Raw genomic sequence first — 21530 nt, 5'->3', positions numbered from 1 at the left:
AACACAGAGCACCCAAATAAAATTAGAAATGAAAGTGGTGAAGTAAGAGCTGACACCACAGAAATACAAAGGATTCTAAGCAAATATTATGAGCAAATACTATGAAATATACCAACAAGCTAGAAAACATGGATGAAATGGACACATTCCAAGAAAAATACAAGATTGCAAAACTAAATCAGGAAGAATCAGAAACTTTGAGTAGGCCAATAACAACTGGTGAGATTAAAGTAGTAATTAAAAAACAAAACAAAAAAAAAAACAGCGAACAAAAGCTCTGTCCATGACTGCTTTACAGGGTAGTGTTACCAAATATTGAAAGAAGAACTAACACTTATCCTCCTCAAACTATTCCAGAAATCAAGAGGAAGGAACACTTTCAAGCTCTTTTCACTAGGCCAGCATTATCCTAATTCCAAAACCAGATAAAGACACAAGAAAGAGAATTACAGCCCAATATCTCTGATGAACATTGATGCTAAAATCCTCAACAAAATATCAGCAAATCAGAGCCAACAATATATTAAAAAAGATCATACACCATGACCAAGTGGATTTTATTGGAGGGATGTAAGGCTGGTGCAACATTTGCAAACCAATGAATGTAATACATCACATAAACAAATTGAAAGACAAATCACATGATCATATCAATAGATACAGAAAAAGCATTTGACAACATCTAACTCATTTTTGATAAAAACTCTCAGCAAAGTGGAAATAGATGGATCATACCTAAACATAATAAAGCCCATATATGACAAACCTACACTCAACATCATACTTAATGGGCAAACACTAAAAGCATTTCCCCTCAGAACAGGAGCAAGATAGATTTGTCTTTCACCACTTTTATTCAACATAGTACTGCAAGTTCTAGCCACAGCAATCAGATAAGAATAATGAATAAAAGACATCCAAATTGGAAAGCAGGAAGTAAAACTCCAATTATTCACAGACGACATGATATTGTACATAGAAAACCCTAAAGACTCCACCAAAGAACTGCTGGACTAAACAAATTATTTAGGCAATGTAGCAGGATAATTAATACCCAGAAATTATTTTTATACAACAATAATGAACTCTCAGAGAATCTAAAAATATCAATCCCACTTGCCATTGCAAGAAAAAGGTTAAGATACTTAGGAATAAACTTAACCAAGGAAATAAAAGACCTGTACTCAGAAAACTATAGAACATTGCAAAAAGAGGGGAAGACATAAACAAGTGGAGAATATAAACTGTTCTTGGATAGGTAGAGTTAACATTAAAATGTCCATGCTACCCAAAGCAATCTCTACTAAAATACCAACAGCATATTTCACAGATCTAGAGCACACTCCCCAAAAATTTTTATGGAACTAAACAAGACCCCAAATAGCCGCAGCAACCTTGAGAAAGAAGAACAAAGTTGGAGGAATCACAATACCAGATATCAAGTTATATTACAAAGCCACTATACTCAGAACAGCCTGGTATTGGCACAAGAACAGGCATATAGATCGATGGAACAGAACATAGAACCCAGAAATTGACCCAAGTCATTATTCTCAATTAATATATGATAAAGTAGGCAAGAACATACAATGGAGTACAGATAGTCTCTTCAATAATGGTATTGGAATAGTTGGACAGGCACATGTAAAAAAACAAAACTAGACTACCAACTTACACCATATACAAAAATACACTCAAAATGGATAAAAGATATAAATGTAAGTTGTGAAATCATAAAAATCCTTGAAGAAAATGTAGGCAGCAAAATACCAGGTATCTCATGTCACAAAATTTTCACTGATACAACTAGGGCAAGAAAAACAATGGAAAAAATAAATAGGATTACATCAAAATAAAAAGCTTCTACACAGCAAAAGAAACGAGCATCAAATTGAAAATGGAACCCACTATATGGGAGGACATACTTGCCAGTGGTATATTTGATAAGGAGTTAATTTTCAAAATATATAAAGTATTCATACAACTCAAGAGGAAAACAAACAATCCAATTTAAAAAAAAAATGGGCAGAAAACCTAAATAGACACCTCTCCAAAGAGGACATACAAATGGCCAAGAGACATGAAAAAAATGCTCAAGTCACTAATCATCAGAGAGATGCTAATTAAAATGACAATGAGGTACCACCTCACACCTGCCAGAATGGCTACCATCAATAAGTCAGCAAACAACAAGTGCTGCTGTTGAGGATGTGGAGAAAAAGGAACTCTAGTACACTGCTGGCAGGAATGCAGACTGGTATAGCCTGTATGGAATTTCCTCAAAAAGTTAAATTGGAACTGCCATTTGATCCTGTGATTTCATTTCTAGGAATATAGCCTAAGAACCCTGAAACACAGAAAGAATATATACATCCCTTTATTCATAGCTACATTTTTTAGAATAGCTAAGATCTGGAAACAGCCAAGTGCCCATCAGTAGATGAATGGATACAAAAGTGGTGTTACATTTACACAGTGGAATACTAGGCAGCTGTAAAAAAGGATCTCATACCTTTTGAGACAGCATGGAGGGACCTGGATAGCATTATGCTAAGTGAGATAGCCAGTCAGAGGAAGACAAGTATCACATGACGTCACTTATATGTGGAATCTAATGAACAAAATAAACTGACAAGGCAGTTTATGGAAGCATGCCACAGATGAGATTCTCAGAGGGGTGAGGGGGATGGATGGGAAGAGATCAACCAAAGAACTTAGGTACCTATATGCATAACCCATGGGCACAGACAATAGTGGGATGAAGGCCTGGGAAGGGGACGGGAGTGAAAGAGGGGAGTCAATGGGGGGAGTGGGGAAGACATCTCTTAATACTTTTAACAGGCAAGATTGTGTATAAACGTATCATGTGGTCCAAGAGAAGAGGGTATTGCTGGGTTTGGGCAGACATAGAAGTATAATGCATCCTTGATGGAAGTCCCAGTATCACCTTTAGGGATAGCTGGTGAGGAGTGCCTAGGCATGAGGCTGGTGTTGGTGCTACCTCATGTGTCCCAAAGGAGAACAAGCCAGACCTTGTAAGGGGCTCTTCCAAGTAAAGGACCTTGAAACTTACATTTAATTGACTTCATGGTAAATCTACCATGGATATATACGTTACATCTGTTTGAAGTTTTTTCTCATGCACCAGCAATCCTCTATTTCCTTCCATTTATCCTGATGGGATCAGTAGAGGAATAAAATTATGTCAAGGACTTACCAGTATAGCTCTTGTAAAATCATTTAGATAGGATAGGGCAACATTTTGACAAATTGGGAACTGGGTTGAATCAATGAGTAAAGTATGGTAAATACAAAATGAGTAGCTGATTGGGAAGTTCATCCAGAGCTGAGCAATATATGACCTTTGAAAATAAATTTATCTCATTTGTAAAGTGAGGGAATTGGATTATAAGCTTGATCAATTTATTGTGATATGGTATCAGATGGTATTTGGCTCTAGGATTCAGGAATACTAAAATTCTGTCAGTGACCAAAATACCTATTTTTTCACGCTCTTATCCCAAACTATTATTTGCACAGGCAAGTGGTGGAAGAGTGTGTGTGGAAGGGGGGGAAGGGTGTGTGTGTGGGTGTGTATTTGTATTGCTGTTATTGTTATTAGGGCTTGGATCTTAGCTGATACTATTAAACTTCCATGAGCTAAGGTGGGAATCCTAAGAGAGCTCTTTTCTACCTTCATACTCTGAAAATTCAAACCCAGACATCAGGTTTTTATCAAATTTCAACTGTTTTGCAAGAGAGAGTTAGACAAAAAGTAAAAAGACAAAAGAAGAAAGAAAATAAAAAACTTTTAAGCAGGTCCACTTGAGCTACACAGAAGGGAGAGGCAGAAAAGAGCAAGCCATACCTTTGTGCTACGCTTTAACAGTTTGAACAGTGTCCTCACCTGCTTACGAACATGACCCAGTCTATAATAAGATCACCTTTATCTGTGTATGATTGTCTTTCAAGTAGAAAATTAAGAATACCATTTGTAGTTTTAGCATCTATAAATTTTATCTTTTGTAGAATCTATAAATGTGATTGTTTAGAGGTCTGTGTCACATATTTAAAATTTTCTAAATGTATGAATTTAAATCACAGTCACCATATGAGATTGATGTATGGCTGTGGTTTAGTGACTGAGCTTTTTCTGTTGCCCAGCACATACCTTTTAGTAAGGCTTTTGGATATGAAATAATTTTAAAAATAGTTCCAAAAAAAGAATGTGTGCTGGTAATGAGAGTGTGCTGTAAAACTTTTATGATTTCTAGTTTTAAAGTTTTGGTGACTTTAAACATATGTTCAATGTAAATGGAACAGAGGAAGGAGCTAGAACAGCCGTGGGCAAACTACAGCTTGCGGGCCGGATCCGGCCCGTTTGAAATGAATAAAACTAAAAAAAAAAAGACTGTACCCTTTTATGTAATGACTAGAGGCCTGGTGTACAAAATTTGTGCACTCGGGGGAAGGGGGGTCCCTCAGCCCGGCCTGTGCCCTCTCACAGTCTGGGACCCCTCGGAAGATAGCAACCTGCTGGCTTAGGTCTGCTCCCGGGTGGCAGAGGGCAGGCCTAATCCCTAGGTGCAGCCCCTGGTCGGGCTTAGAGCAGGGCCAATTGGGGAGTTGGGGCGCCGCCCCCTGTCATGCACAGAGCAGGGCAGATTGGGAGGTTGCAATGCCACCCTCAGTCATGCTCAGGGTAGGGCCGATTGGGGGGTTGGGGCACCGCCCCCGTCACACTCAAGGCAGGGTCGATGGGGAGGTTGCGGCGCCACCCCCTGTCACTCACAGAGCAGGGCCCATCAGGGGGGTTGGGGCTCCATACCCTTTCATGCACAGAGCAGGGTCAATCAGGGGGTTGGGGAGCTCCCCCCTGTCATGCACAGAGCAGGGCCGATCAGGGGGTTGAGGAGCTCCCCCCTGTCACTCACAGAGTAGGCCCGATAGGGGAGTTGGGGCACCGCCCCCTGTCACACTCAGGGCAGGGCTGATCAGGGGATTGGGGCGCCACCCTCTATCACCCACAGAGGAGAGCCGATCAGGGGTTTGGGGCGCCGCCACTGTCACACTCAGGGCAGGGCAGATGGGGAGGTTATGACTCTACCCCATCACACACAGAGCAGGGTCCGTTGGGGGGGGGGGGTTGGGGCGCCGCCCTCTATCACCCACAGAGCAGGGCCAATCAGGTGATTGGGGCACCACCACTCTCATACTCAGGGCAGGGCCAATGGGGAGGTTATGGCTCTACCCCATCACACACAGAGCAGGGCCCGTGGGGGGCGGGGGGGTTGGGGACCCACCCCCTGTCACACACAGAGCTGCAGGGCGATCAGGGGGTTTGGGCGCTGCACCCTGTCAACGCTGATCCCGGTGCCGGGAGACCTCGCGGCTCCGCTGATCCCGGTGTTGGGAGGCATATTACCCTTTTACTATATAGGATAGAGGCCTGGTGCATGGGTGGGGGCCGGCTGGTTTGCCCTGAATGGTGTCCTGGATCAGGGTGGGGGTCCCCACTGGGGTTCCTGGCCATTCTGGCTGAGGGGCTGAGGGCTGTTTTCAGGCTGGGACTGAAGCTCCCAACCGCTGCTTTTTTTTTTTTTTTTTTTAATTCTGGGCCAGCTTTAGCTCTGAGGCCTCGGCTGCTGAAAACAGGTTTCTGGCCTTTGTTTACCGTCTGTATTTGATACAATGTTGCGGTCCGGCTGGCTGAAGCTCCGCCTAGTAAAGCAGGTTTCTGGGTTTTTTTTAGCTTCTGTATTTGCAACATAGTTACTTAGAGTTGCAGCTGAGAGGCTGGCAAGTCAGGCGGGGAACGTTGGAGTCCTCCATCACTGAAGCAAGCAAGCCTCCCTGTTTGCATCAGCTGCCTGGCTGCCGGCCGCCATCTTGGCTGCCAGTTAATTTGCATATCTCGCTGATTAGCCAGTGGGAAGGGTAGCAAACGTACGCTAATTACCATGTTTCTCTTTTATTAGTGTAGATGTTTACTTTGAATTTATACTAGTTCACACAAACACTCCATCCATGCTTTTGTTCCGGCCCTCCGGTCCAGTTTAAGAACCCATTGTGGCCCTTGAGTCGAAAAGTTTGCCCACCCCTGAGCTAGAACCGTCTATTATAGTTCATTGTTTTTTAGTATATTTAAACAGTCCTGTATATCTGTTAATCTGTTGCTGCAAACAAGCCACCTCAAAACTTTGTGACTTAAAGGAATATCAGCTTATCACAGTTCTCTGGATTGGCTGGGTGGTTAGTCTGTTTCTGTCACCTAGGCTCACTCATGCAGACGCATTCAGCTGGCATGTCTTATGGGAACGGGGCTCAACAAGGATTGGTAGGATGACTGGGGTCCTGCTTTCCATGTGGCCTTTCACTTCAAGTTTCAGGGCAGCGCTTAGGTACTCAGTAAACATTTAGTGAATGAATATGCCTGGCAGCACTTCCAAGAGGGCAAGCCACAACGTGCAAGTACTTTTCAAGCTTCTACTTACATTTCCTGAGGTCCTGTTGGTTAATCTATGTAATCTATGATTACAAGGATCTAGATTAACGGTCAAAACACTCCAGCTTGTGTGTGTGTGTGTGTGTGTGTGTGTGTGTGTGTGTGTGTCCCAAATTTCTAAAATCTATTCTGGCAACACTCAACCTAAATGTTCTCATTATATAAAAGCAAACTTTTCAACATGTTCCTAGATGCTCTGATGAAGTAGTCACCTGAAGTAAGCAAGTCAGCTGGACACACCTAGGGCCAGTGCGGGTGGAGAGTATACAAGAACTGGGTTACTGAGACACATTAAATACCACTGTACCACATCTCCAAACAAGGTTTCCAAACTGTATAGGGTTGTTTTATCTCGCAAAACCACAGAGTTGAGCCATGTTTGATGCTACTTTAAGTCTGTAACTTCATTCCATGCCACTAATCTCTTCTTATCCTTCACCCTACACAGCTCCCAAAACCCCCCTCGCATTTCCCCATGGTTGAGTCTTTATTGATGTGTCTACCTAGGACAGTGATGGTGAACCTTTTGAGCTCGGTGTGTCAGCATTTTGAAAAACCCTAACTTAACTCTGGTGCCTTGTCACATACAGAAATTTTTTGATATTTGCAACCATAGTAAAACAAAGATTTACATTTTTGATACTTATTTTATATATTTAAATGCCATTTAACAAAGAAAAAACCAAAAACATGAGTTCACGTGTCACCTCTGACACGCATATCATGGGTTCGCCATCACTGATCCTAGGATGTTACCTTGTCTCTGCTTGGCTCACCAGACTCACCTCTTTTTATTCTTTAGGTGCATTGTCACTTCAGGAAAGCCTTCCCACACGAGTAGGTTTTACGTTTGCCTCACATACTGGATTTTTCCATTATAGCATCAGTAATAGTTACTAATGTCTTTCTGCCCATTAGAAAACATGTTTCATGAGGACTCTAATTCATTTTTGTATTCGACCCCACTTTCATTTCCACCTTACCTTCATTTATTACAGTCCTGTGTACATAGTAGGTAGGTACTCAGTAAACATTTGGTGAGTGAATATGCCTGGCACAGTACTTTTCTTAAATAACTACTAAGACCTAAAAGACTATTGATGTGTTTGTTTCCTAAGACAGCAGCTGTTTTTTTTTATTAAGCGCCATTTTCCTTCACTATTGGAACTGTTACTTAAGGCTTTTATCATCTTCTTCCAATCTTCCAGCTTTGCTGTAAAAAAAAATAAAACTGTTTCTTGTGATGTCTTCCTGTTCTTCATGTATTTTTAAAATTTCTATATTTTTCTTTTTCTTTGTTTTTCTGATTAATTCTCAGAAAATGGTAGAAATTACCAGGGTAATAACATTCCCCTTTTTCAGAGTGAATTGTTTCTGTTTTCTTTTCCTGGATAATTTTCAGTGATACCACTCAGGAGTTTTGTTTCTGTATTTTAAATTGCTGATTTCTTCCTAGTTTTATAGGTTGCCATGTAACTGGGGTGTTATGTTACTTAGGCAATTGCTCCTTGAGATCACGGCATAATTAGGTAATTATAAGAATTCAACCATTTTTTTTATCTTTACTGTTACAATTCCTATTATAATGTTTCATATTTAGGATAATAATGGGATACTTCAGGTGACTACTTCATCAGAGCATCTAGGAACATGTTGAAAAGTTTGCTTTTATATAATGAGAACATTTAGGTTGAGTGTTGCCAGAATAGATTTTAGAAATTTGGGACACACACACACACACACACACACACACAAGCTGGAGTGTTTTGACCGTTAATCTAGATCCTTGTAATCATAGAAAAGACTTTATATATTAAGTCCACTGATTTTTATTTATACATTCAGTATATTGTAGACATTCTTTGAAATTATATTTTTAAAAAATTATTTCCTTTAACCACGAGAGCCTCCTTCCGAAGACTGTCCTGGTGTAGAGGTTGACTGTCTGACATTTAACTTGAATCATTTGTGCTCTAAAATTTTGTTTATTCAAAGTAATTTCATACTTATAGAAAAGCTGCAAATAAAATACATAGAATTCCTATATATTTTTAACCTAGATTAGTCTAGTGTTTATAATATTTTACCTTGGTTCTCTCTCTCTCTTCATATGTACGTATATGTTATTTTTTTGAGTCACTTGACAAGTAAGTTGCTGATATGATGCCCCTTTATAATAAACTAGAGGCCCGGTGCACAAAAATTTGTGCACTCGGGGGAAGGGGGGGTCCTTCAGACCGGTCTGTGCCCTCTCGCAGTCTGGGACCCCTCGGGAGATAACAACCTGCTGGCTTAGTCCTGCTCCCGGGTGGCAGAGGGCAGGCCCAATCCCTAGGTGCAGCCCCTGGTCGGGCTCAGAGCAGGGCCGATTGGGGAGTTGGGGCGCCGCCCCCTGTCATTCACAGAGCAGGACAGATTGGGAGGTTGCGATGTCATGCTCAGGGTAGGGCTGATTGGGGGGTTGGGGCACCGCCCCCTGTCACACTCAAGGCAGGGTCGATGGGGAGGTTGCGGCGCCACCCCCTGTCACTCACAGAGCAGGGCCCATCAGGGGGGTTGGGGCTCCATACCCTTTCATGCACAGAGCAGGGTCAATCGGGGTTGGGGAGCTCCCCCCTGTCATGCACAGAGCAGGGCAATCAGGGGGTTGAGGAGCTCCCCCCCTGTCACTCACAGAGTAGGCCCGATAGGGGAGTTGGGGCACCGCCCCCTGTCACACTCAGGGCAGGGCTGATCAGGGGTTTGGGGCGCCGCCACTGTCACACTCAGGGCAGGGCCAATGGGGAGGTTATGACTCTACCCCATCACACACAGAGCAGGGCCCGTGGGGGGGGGGGGGGGCGCCGCACCCCGTCACACACGCAGCTGCAGGGCGATCAGGGGGTTTGGGCGCTGCACCCTGTCACGCTGATCCCAGTGCCGGGAGGCCTCGCGGCTCCGCTGATCCTGGTGCTGGGAGGCATATTACCCTTTTACTATATAGGATAGAGGCCTGGTCTATGGGTGGGGGCCGGCTGGTTTGCCCTGAAGGGTGTCCTGGATCAGGGTGGGGGTCCCCACTGGGGTGCCTGGCCATTCTGGCTGAGGGGCTGAGGGCTGTTTTCAGGCTGGGACTGAAGCTCCCAACCACTCCTTTTTTTTTTTTTTTTTTTTTATTCTGGGCCAGCTTTAGCTCTGAGGCCTCGGCTGCTGAAAACAGGTTTCTGGCCTTTGTTTACCGTCTGTATTTGATACAATGTTACGGTCAATAAAAAATCAATAAAAAATATTAAAAAATCAATAAAATATATTTTAAAAAATCAATAAAACATATTTAAAAAATGCCATTTAACAAATAATAAATACTTCAGGGTTGTATCCTAAAACCAAGGTCTTTCCCCTATTTGTTACCAGAATCAGAAAATGCAGGGTTTTTTGTTTTTGTTTTTAAAAATATATTTTATTGATTTTTTACAGAGAGGAGGGGAGAGGGATAGAGAGTTAGAAACATCGATGAGAGAGAAACATTGATGAGCTGCCTCCTGCACACTCCCTACTGATGATGTGCCCGCAACCAAGATACATGCCCTTGACCGGAATCGAACCTGGGACCCTCCAGTCCGCAGGCCGACGCTCTGTCCACTGAGCCAAACCGGTTAGGGTTGAAAATGCAGTTTTAAATTTAACAAATATTTGCTTACAAGGGGCAAAGGTGAACTGAAAGTATAGGCTTGCAGAAATATTTTAGGTGCTGAAGGGAATAACAATGCATTTAATAGGTAATAAGTTAATATAGAAAAGTATTCTATTTTAGAATAAGATGTGATGTAACAAGATTTATACAAGACTCAGGAAATGGCACTAGAAACATGAAGGAAACAGTAAGAACTTAAGGAATCAAAGATATACTTCTTGACTGGTGCTGAGGCAACCCAATAGAGGTAAAAGTGCCCTGCCAGAGGACAGTGGGACAGGTTCCTGTCCCTAAATTCATCCTCCATTTTTTTGTTTGTTTTGTTTTGTTTTTGAGAGAGAAACGAAAAACATGGATATGAGAGCAGCACATCAATTGTCTGCCTCCTGCACCCCCTAGAGGGGATGGAGCCTAACCCGGGCAGTGCTCTGGCTGGGAATCTTTGAGTGCATGGGCCAACACATAACCAACTGAAGCACACTGACCAGGGCAGTGATGGCGAACCTTTTGAGCTCAGCGTGTCAGCATTTTGAAAAACCCTAACTTAACTCTGGTGCCGTGTCACATACAGAAATTTTTTAATATTTGCAACCATAGTAAAACAAAGATTTATAGTTTTGATATTTATTTTATATATTTAAATGCCATTTAACAAAGAAAAATCAACCAAAAAAATGAGTTCGCGTGTCACTGGTTCGCCATCACTGGACCAGGGGCATCCTCCACCTGATTTCTGCCCTTGAAAATTAAAATTCTGAGGATGCACGTGTTACTGTAATAACTCAGTACTGTAATATTAAGATGTGTAAAATATTTCTACAAAATTGATATATACTGTTTTCCATTTTAATTAACAAATTTTAACCCTAACATTTTTGAGCTAATAAGAAATAGATTTCCTTTCCTAAACACTTGTCCTTAGGTTGTTTTTCAAGTAATACCTTTTTGATTAAGAAAGACAAGAAGTAATGGAGTTGATTAGCTGTAATTACTTGAAAGGAAGGGAAGGAATATTTTAAAAAACTTAATTAAACCCCTTGTCAGCCTAGAGTTTAAGGGATAGTCAGTTTTTATTTCTAGCATTTATATCTCAAATTTTATGTATGTAAAGCTGCTATTGCATTCACTATAATATTCTGAATTAATCAGAAAAGGCTTTAAATGCATAATTTTCAGACTTTGCCAGTTTTGATAAGAAGGGGCGAAATAGACTAATAAAAGGTTGTAGCAAAATTTTGAAAATCCACTTACTGAAAATTTCTTATGATTAGTTGGGTTCTTTAATATTAACATATAAGTTGTTTTAGAATAAGGTTATAATTCCAACCATGTTTGTGTGGAAAATTATAAAACTGTTTCATGGGTCTCTATTTTTTAAGCAAATATTTTAAGAATTTGTTTTAAACCTATATCAACGTTTAAATATGGATTTTTAGTTTTGGGAGTTTGTTTTTGTTTTAAAATCACATATACATGTAGACAATGTTTTATAATGTTAATCCTATGGCAAGAGATTTCCATAATAGAAGTATAGACTCTATTTAATAAGACATTTTTTTCTTTTGCAAGCTGTTACTTCTTGTTTTCTGGTTAAAAAGTAAAATACGAGAATTTTTAAATCTCTTTAATGGTATAATTGCTTTTCTTTTTAGAAGTGAATGCATTTGGATAGCACCATATTGAAAAGGCTGTAATTTATAGGAATTTTCCTTAGAAAACAAATTTTCCCATCTGATTTTTGAATTCTTTAACCTCGTCTCTTACACCATTGGATAATATATACAAAATCCATTTTTCTGTAGTTTTTAATGCTAAGGCTTAGGGTTAGAGAGTCTATGGAGCTATCATGCTGGGACTGTACTTACAGAAGAGCACAGTATACTTAGAGCAGGCCAAAGCCATACCCACATTCTTCAATCTTCTTTTTAAAGCCCAATGTCCTAGTTTCTAAGCTATCTTTATAACTTCTAATATCTCTTGTGGACATTTTCCTGCTGCTTTGTGTCCTGTTCACGACTCTCTGTGAAATTCAAAGATGAGTTTGGTCTGCAACATAAAATGGAACATTGTTATCTGGAAATGTATGTCTTCATGAAATTTTGATCCCCAACAGTATACTGATCTTACATTTTTTACTTTATTATAATAAGAGACTTGTACATATACATATAATAGTTCTTATCATAGAGGCCATTTCCTAGGCATAGTTTGGTAACCCAAAACAGCATTACCTTCAAATCTTAATGTAGTCTATTTTTAATTACAGTGCCCAATATTCATTGAATTGATATACCATAACTATTTAACCATCTCCTCTTTTGGGATATTTAAAGTCTTCCTATTAAAAAATGATTAGCGCATATTTATATACATATTTTGTCCTTTTATATTCATAATAAAATAAGTTTTGGTTATATTTTATTATTTCTCACTTAGGGATATGTTTTTATTGATTTTAGAGAGAGAGGAAGGGGGAGAAAGCAAGAGAGACATATTGATGTGAGAGAGAAACATCGATTGGTTGCCTCCTGCATGTGCCCCGACCAGGGATCAAACCCACAACCTAGGCATGTGCACTGACCAGAATCAAACACACAACCATTTGGTGTATGGGACTACGCTCCAACCAAGTGAGCCACCTGGCCAGGGCCATTTTTTGGTTATGTTTTAAATTATTTCTTAATTTTTTGGTTTAGGAATGAAATTACTGGATCAGAAAACATGATTATTTATAAAAGATTTGTAAGTGCTATACCAGTATATGTATGTACCATTCTTATAGAAACTTAAAATCAAATAGTTGCATTCTAGATTATGCTATAAAATGACTTAATTTATAATTAAATGAAAATTTTCATTGTTTTGTGATACAATTATGAGGGAGGTGGCAGCATTGTGTACTGGAAAACCTGAATGCTCACGACTAAGGTGTCCATAGCATGTAATGAATTAGCTCTCTCCTATGCATCTAAAAGGGCACTGCACTATAATTAGTAGCTTGTTTTCAAGTTTGACTTAATAGCTATACTAAAGTGGTTAATTGCTATATAGAAGTCAGCCTTTACTAATACTACTACTTAATTGCTTGAATGTTCACTTTATTAGAAAACAGTTTATTACAGGGAGTAAGAATATAGGATTTGAACTCACAAATATCTGTATGGGAATTTGATCTCTGTCACTTACGTTTGTCATATTGGACAAATTATTTATCCTCCTTAACCTTGGGTTTCTCAAGCATAAAATGAGGACATAATAGAAATAAAAATTAAATGGAGTTATATTTGAATGTGCACATTTCCTAACACATTTTAAGCATCAGTAAATGTTAGCTTTCAATAATTATTTTCAGTATAGCTATTATTTATTACTGCATAAGAAATTGCTTCTAAAGTAGTGACCTAAAATAACAATAACTATTAACTCCTTTTTCTATGAGTCGGGAATTCAGGAGCAGCCTAGCTGGGTGATTCTGGTTCAGTGTCTCTCAGGAGATTGCATTAATATGTCAGCAGGGGCTGCAGTCAGTTGAGTGTTACTTTGAACCTAATAGTTATAAATTTTTTATATTACAGACTATGTCTTCAGCAGTGGTACAGTTATATGCAGCAGATCGGAACTGTATGTGGTCAAAGAAGTGCAGTGGTGTTGCTTGTCTGGTTAAGGACAATCCACAGAGATCTTATTTTTTAAGAATATTTGATATCAAGGTGAGTTTTGTTTGCTTCCTCTAAATTGCAGGTGATTAGATTTTCTACCTCAATTACAATTTAGTGTAGATTTATTTATACCATATATAATATTTAAGTTATACTTAAATTAGTATTACAAGGGCAAGCTTGGTTTTAGATATTGAAGCCTGGACATTGAGACCAAATGGGAACATCTCCTAAGCCAGACATGAATAGGTCCCTAGTTTTCTTTCTACCACCTTTGTTTATTCTATGCCTTTGGGTCTTAGGCTTTCTCCACATTCTCTTCTTTTCTAATGATACTCTTTTATTCCATCCTGTCAATTACAGACTAGTATATATAGATAGTCCTTTCAGGGAACTACAAAAGTATATTTTAGTTTGGTATATACTGTCATTTACTCAGCTCAGGTTTAAAGAATTATACAGTATCTATAATCATGTATTTGCACCCAGCCGGAATAGCTCGGTTGGTTGAGCATTGTTCTTTGCACTAAAACGTTGCCGGTTCAATTCCCAGTCAGGGCACATACCAAGGTTATGGGTTTGATCCTGGATCAGGACACATCTGGGAAGGCAGCTGATTCTCTCTCTCTTTCTTCCTACTTCCCCCTCTCTCTATACATGTTCTTGGGTGAGGATTAAAAATAATAATGATGATAATGTATTTGCTGCCCACTTTTCCTTATGATCCTCTCAAGATGGGCATGTTCACATTTTTGCAGCCTTGTATCCCTCACTCTGAAACATAATCCACATTCCCATTGTCCAGATTAGCTGTTCTTTGTCAGGTATTCATCCATTATAGCTATTATAAAAGTAATTCTCTTTTTGCTGAGATGAAGTCTCCATTTACCTTTTGAAACCTTTTTCATAGGTAAGCCTCTTTAATATTTGTATGTGACAATAAGTATAGTGAAATTATAATTACAGAAAACTAAAATTGACTTTGACTATTCAATGATACTTATGGTCAGATAGCTTGTAGTGAAACTGTTTTACTTCTCTAGGCCTCAGCTTATTTATTTGTAAAATGGGATAACCATCTGGGTCTGTTGCAAAGTTTTTTCCCTGAGATTTATGCTCCTGCACTTTCATTTTTTGGGGGAGGGGAGTATTGTGTGTGTGTTGTTTTTTAAACAGCCACATATTGCATAGTGAAGTATTTTTGTTTGTTTATTGATTGGTTGATTGATTTTAGGGAGAGAGAGAGAAATATTGATTTGTGTTCTACTTATTTATGCAGTCATTGGTTGATTCTTGTATGTGCCCTGACATGGGGAATCGAAGACTCAACCTTGGTGTATCTGGACAATGCTCTAACCCAGTGGTCGGCAAACTGCAGCTCGCAAGCCACATGCAGCTCTTTGGCCCCTTGAGTGTGGCTCTTCCACAAAATACCAACTTCTGTGATGGGCCACGAAGTTTCAATCGCACTGTACATGCAGGCCCACACGTGGTATTTTGTGGAAGAACCACACTCAAGGGACCAAAGAGCCCCATGTGGCTCGCGAGCCGCAATTTGCCGACCACTGCTCTAACCAACTGAACTACCTGGCCAGGAAATTGCACTTTGTAAATTAGTGTTTTTTAGTTTTTTTAAAAAGTTTTTGAATTGATTTTAGAGAAGGGGGGGGGGGAGAGAGAAAACATCGATGTGAGCGTGAAACGTCAATTGGCCGCCTCCTGCACCTCTCCCACCAGGGATGGAGCCCGAAACCTGGACATGTGCCCAGACTGGGAATTGAACTGGCGATTTAGTACACAGGACTATGCCCAACTAATTGAGCCACACCAGCCAGGGCTGTTAGTGCTTCTTAACACCTTTATTTCCATACCCCAACACAGCTGAGAGATGTGGCATACTCCTGTTACTAATGGTGGCTTGCTGGGCAGTGATTATGGGAAGTAGGGGAACACATGCATAGTTTGAAAGAAATTCCTAAGTCCTTTGACATAAGGGTGGGTCAAAAGTAGCTTTACAGTTGTTCATTTGAAAATACAATAAATAATAATTCAAGAATAAACTCTGTGTTTTGCCTACTCACAACTGAAAACCTACTTTTGCCCCATTTTATTTCTCATCACCAATGAGAAGTACTGTTTAGAAATGGAATGCCCATATAACTTCACTGAGAAGAAAGGAATTCCTGTATAGTGATCATAATTTATGTACAGTGTGTTGTAAATATTTTTAAATTTTGGTATAGGTATAACCTTGCATTTCAGAATTGGGCAATGATTGTATTTCCCTAACTACTTATTTTCAATTGTAGATAACCATTGCTGAATACTTGCAATTAGCCACCTTTGGTATTAAGGTTAATTATATTTCTTATACTAGGGCCATAGGTATGACAGTCATCCATGGCTCTCTTAACCATTGTTTAACCGTGGTGCACTCTAATCATTGGTTTCTTTCTGCACATGATTGATATTTATACCAGTGTTTAATTGGGAGGCTACTCTGCAGAAGTTAGGATTTCATAGATTGCTAATGAGCAGTACAGAAAAGGTATATTTGACCCTGCTAGAGAATTGAGAAAAGGAACATGAACTCTTTCTGTAATATTTAATAGTATACAGTCTATAAATATTGCTGATGAAATTATGCATTGATAATCAGTGCATGTACAAAAGTATTCTATCTAACATTGCTGATCTAGTAATTGTTCTAGTTATGTAATTGAACAAGTATAACTGTATTTGGGAATGCTTGGCTAATGAGATAATATCATAGCATACGGAATTAAACTCACATGGTATGTACTTTTTATGAGAGAAACATCTAGTATTATTAAGAAATTCTGATTATAGTGTGTTACTTATGTATTACATATGTTGTATGTGTATATCTAAAAGCTATTAATATAAATAATTCCCTTAATAGTAGTCATCTTCTTTGTTTTATTCCTAGAGATTATTTTCTTGGTAACTCCAGCTTTTACTTTTTTCTAGGATGGGAAACTATTGTGGGAGCAAGAACTATACAATAACTTTGTATATAATAGTCCTAGAGGATATTTTCATACATTTGCTGGAGATGTAAGTTATATTTTTCTTTATTGCCTTGTTTAACGTAATTGCTTTTTACATTTGTCTGTGGAAAGCATTTATGAGTTTTCTGTGTAACTATTGAATAGAAAAAGAATTATTTTACTTTTAAAAACTTCATAGATATAGCTACATTGGAAGAAATGGCTAAGATTTTTTTAAAAATTATGTATATTTTTATTGATTTTAGAGAAAGGAAGAGGGAGAGAGAGATAGAAACATCAATGATGAGAGAGAGTCATTGATCGGCTGCTTCCTGCACACCCCTACTGGGGATTTAGCCCGCAACCCGGGCATGTGCCCTGACCGGGAATCAAACCATGACCTCCTGGTTCATAGGTCGATGCTCAACCCCTGGGCCATGTTAGCCGGGCAGAAATGGCTAAGATATAAGGGCAAAAATAAAAGATTTTAAAGAGGACTGTAAATGTAATTTGCTATTGTAGAAAGGAAGTTTGATCTTTTTCTTTTTTAAAAAAAAGAAATATTTTTATTGATTTCGGAGAGGAAGGAAGAAGGAGAAAGAGATAGAAACTTCAATGATGAGAATCATTGATCGGCTGGCTGCCTCTTGCATATGCCACACTGGGTACTGAGTCCACAACCCGGGAATCGAACTGTGACCTCACTGAGGCATGCGGGCTGGGCTGATTTTTTCTTTTTCTTTTATCTTTCTGTTTTGGGGCAGATAGTTTAATCTCTCTGTGTTTTCTTATGTATGAAAACGAAGTCTTAATTGTTCACTAATCCATTGTAGCTTTTAAATATTGAAGATTCTATTGCCATTCAAATTTTTTTCTGAAAAAGTAGTTTATGACCTAGAAGAGCGCTAAAATACAGTAAATGGAGCGGGGGGGCGGGGGGGAGGCAATTTAAAAAATGTATTGCATATACTTGGGGAAAATGTTAGAAGGATTTTTATACCATATGCTCACAGGGATTATCTGAGTGAATGGATTATAGGTGAATTAATTTTCTTTGTTTTTATACTTGTATTTTGTAAATGTTCTTCAATGAAAAAGGTTTGGATTAGATCGTGTATCTTTTCTGACAGTTTTTTTTCTTTAGCTATGATTTTTCATATATCTCTTGATAGGATATAAATATATACATATTAAAGTATGTATTAATTGCCATTAATAATAATGTCAGTATGTTTCTATATTTTTAATAATTTACCTGAATTAAGGTTGTAATTTAAATAATGCCTGTAATTAAGCTGCAAAATGAAAACAAACTAGTAAAGATAGTTGATCTGCATTTTACCAGCTTTTCCAGTGTCTGCCTTTTCACATCTAGCTTATTTACAGAGCTCTATTGAAGGATCAGATTCAGTTTGCCTGTTGTTTTTTTGAAGATATTCAGTTTAATATTTGAGTATCTACTGTGATAGGTAACTTTTCTAATAGTAGTCTTTTATTTTACCTTTTAACTTTTTGCCTTCTTAAGTTATTCATGTCATAAAATGAGTTCTTATCTTTTAATAAAGTTAAACTTCAGAAATGTGCTTCTGTTAGTTATCACCTTTTTGTTATATAAAACTAAATTCATGTTTTTTATTGTTTTTCTTTTTGATGAAAATATTTTAGACTTGTCAAGTTGCTCTTAATTTTGCCAATGAAGAAGAAGCAAAAAAATTCCGAAAAGCAGTTACGGACTTGTTGGGCCGACGACAAAGGAAATCTGGTAAGTTTTATTTTTTTCTAATTCTTTTTAACAGGAGCTAGCAAGCTATGGCTTACAGGACAGATCTGGCCCATTGCCTATTCTTGTAAATAAAATTTTTTTTAAACACAGCTATGCTCATTGGGTTACATACTGTCTATGACTGCTTTTTGCCACAACACGGTTGGATAGTTATGACAGAAAAAAACCTAAAAGTCTAAAATATTTACTATCTGGTCCTTTATTTAAAAAGTTGCTAATCCTTACCTTTAAAATTAAATACTGACTTTTAAATTTGCATTTTTATGACACTATAACTTACATTTTTAAAAGTATTTCATACTTTATAAACAGATATTTTAGGCAAGTCTTGAAGCAAATAAGCAAAGTTACAAACAAGATCTATAAACATTGCCTTGTCTCTATTTTGTCCCTAATGTTGTAAATGATGAAACCATAAGGAACTTAGTTTAATGTATACAATGCTAATGCATGTAAAACAATTAAATGATGCATTGCAGTACAGAGCTTTAAATTCTTTGGTATATAACTATTTGACAATAGTGTGCCAGGCCTTTCTGTTGTAAAGTAGGAGAAGGGGGGTGATTTAAGAAAGGTGAACCTCTCCATAATTATCTTAAGCAGAGCAGTTGTAGGAAAAATAACACATGGAGTTGGGATGAACAGGTAAATCCCTTTAAAACTAGCCATTCCGTATACTCCTTGAAAAGTCTTTTTGTACATGCACGGGTACATGTTACCCCAGTTTGAAGATTACTATATTCACGATTGTACTTTACCAATAAGAGGAAATAAGCCGTAAAAATGGTAGAAACTGGATTGGGAAAACAGGAATGTAAAAGCATATATTCCAGTTTATACATCTTTATTGTTCTCTTAAAGGGTTTGCAAGTGGGAGGTGAGGTAATACTGAAAATAAAATGAACTAAGTTGTTGCCCCACTTATTATATTCCACTTGTAGTGAGTGAATAGGAGAATTATTAGGGGCCTATTATTTTTGTTACTTCTTTTGACGCCTAAGGCATTTACCACTTGATTCCATGTTAGGAAAGGATTTAATTGCTATGGAATTATTTGTGGTTCTGTGCGTATTTCAGTGACATGTTTTGGTCATAGGCCAGGAGCTCCCTGGGACTTTTTTTAGTCAAAATATGTGACATTTTCATTATACAAAGGAGTAAAAGAATACTTCTTAAAATATATAATAGTGACTTTGAAATTAGTAGGTCACTTACTCTTTTACCTGGTATAAGAATTCTATTTGATATAGTTCCTAAGCTTTTAGACATAGTGTTTCAAAAGGAGAAAGATCACATTAGGGACGGAGCTGATTCATCATTTAGTAACTCTTCATGCTAACTCAAATTCCAACTACCTCTCTTTAACTTACATGCATGGGGTTCAACTTTTGGGGCAAAAAAGAATTAGTCTATTTTATTTTCCTCCCAGTAGCCATTTAATATTAGAAGTTATCTGTTCCATCTATTATGTACTTCTTGAGTCTAGTTCTATTTTCTTATTTCTCACATGATGGAGTTTATAGACTCATCATCCTGAGTACACTGCTCTGAACCTACTTTTGTGTCTTCTTCACATGGTCCAGATTTGAAGAAATGATCCAACTTCAAATATGATGTCCGGATTTCAATACCATACTCCAGAAGTAGTCTGGCTGTACTGTCACACTAAAATGATGCTTGATTTGATTAAGCACTGTTCTGCTAATGCTTCTAGCAGACATTTCACAGTATTAACATTCCGTGTTCAACCAAACCCTCCCTTTTTTTACATGAATGCTTCTCAGGTGAGGATAGTGTCATCTAAGTAATTGCTTTTTAGAACTTACGCTCTCAACTTCATGTTTATCTCAATATATGTCCACATCTGTGTCATCACCAATTTTAAGAAGTATTTCCTCTCTGGATGCAGAGTTAACATCATCTTGGAAATTGGAGATTGACATTCATTGACATAGATAGGGCTAAATTACTTCAACTGTTTCAGAAAGTTATTTCATGAGGCCACCAGATGGAGTAATATATTTACCATTGCCAGGATTCTTAATTTTAGATTATAGTGGTTTATAATCTATTATTTTATCATGTATGTGTTTTTGTCGTATAATTTTGGAGAATTCTTAATTTAAAAATATCTGGAAATTATATTTGTTTAAAGTTCTTGAACTACTTTGAACTTTTTAAACCAAAATTGTGTCAAACCTGGTAGGTGAGATTATGAATACAAAGGATTGATAGCAGTTCTCTTTGCTGTACTCCTGCCTAATTGGCTACAGCTTTTCAGTATTTTTTTTAGTTTGCCCCATTGCTCAGACATCTGAGTATTCTCATTAACTTTGAGCTTTAACTCAGTCCTGTAGCTTTGAAACTGTCTCTATGCTGATGATTCCCAAAGTTTTATCTTCACTGCTGACCTCTCTTCAACTTTCAGATTTGTCCACCTTAGTTGGGTTTCAGAATAGCCTTCAAATTTAGCAATCTGAGCAGAACACTTGACCATGTTCCCCAACCCCAATCAAACCTGTTCCTTCTCCTTGCCTAGTCTTCCCATCTCAGTAAGAGACATTGGCTCCCTCTCATCTCTCTGGCTCACCATGGTCCCTCATAAATCCTGTCAGTGAGTCGCATTGGCTCCGCGTTCAAAATATGTCTTGGATCTGTTTCTCACCACCTTTGCTGCTGTCACCTTAATTAAAGCCATCATCCGTCTTCAGGACTACTACAACTCCCTCACTAGACTCCCTGCTTCCAGTCTGTGCTTCATACTATCTGTTTTTTACATAGTAGCCAGAATAAACTTTTAAATATAATCTATATACCTTAACCGTGGCCTCTGGGACCTTACATTGTCCAGTCCCTGGCTCTCCTTCTAACTTAATCTCATTCCACTCTTCCTTTCTCT

General features: G+C 38.4%; 1 protein-coding gene across 2 annotated transcripts in view; it reads left to right on the top strand.

The window, feature by feature from the left end:
* WASL (WASP like actin nucleation promoting factor) overlaps nucleotides 1–21530 on the top strand; it is an 87467-nt gene that overhangs the window by 24409 nt on the left and 41528 nt on the right. For both annotated transcript variants that reach the window (XM_081102560.1, XM_081102559.1), the window contains exons 2-4: nucleotides 13754–13888; nucleotides 16829–16915; nucleotides 18514–18610. In XM_081102560.1, coding sequence (XP_080958686.1) covers nucleotides 13754–13888; nucleotides 16829–16915; nucleotides 18514–18610 — 319 coding nt within the window. The remainder of the gene's footprint in view (nucleotides 1–13753; nucleotides 13889–16828; nucleotides 16916–18513; nucleotides 18611–21530) is intronic.

This window comes from Myotis nattereri, assembly GCF_964212035.1.
Source record: "Myotis nattereri genome assembly, chromosome: 11".
NCBI classification, from domain to species: Eukaryota; Metazoa; Chordata; class Mammalia; order Chiroptera; family Vespertilionidae; genus Myotis; species Myotis nattereri.
This window is presented reverse-complemented; position numbering and strand designations above follow the sequence as displayed.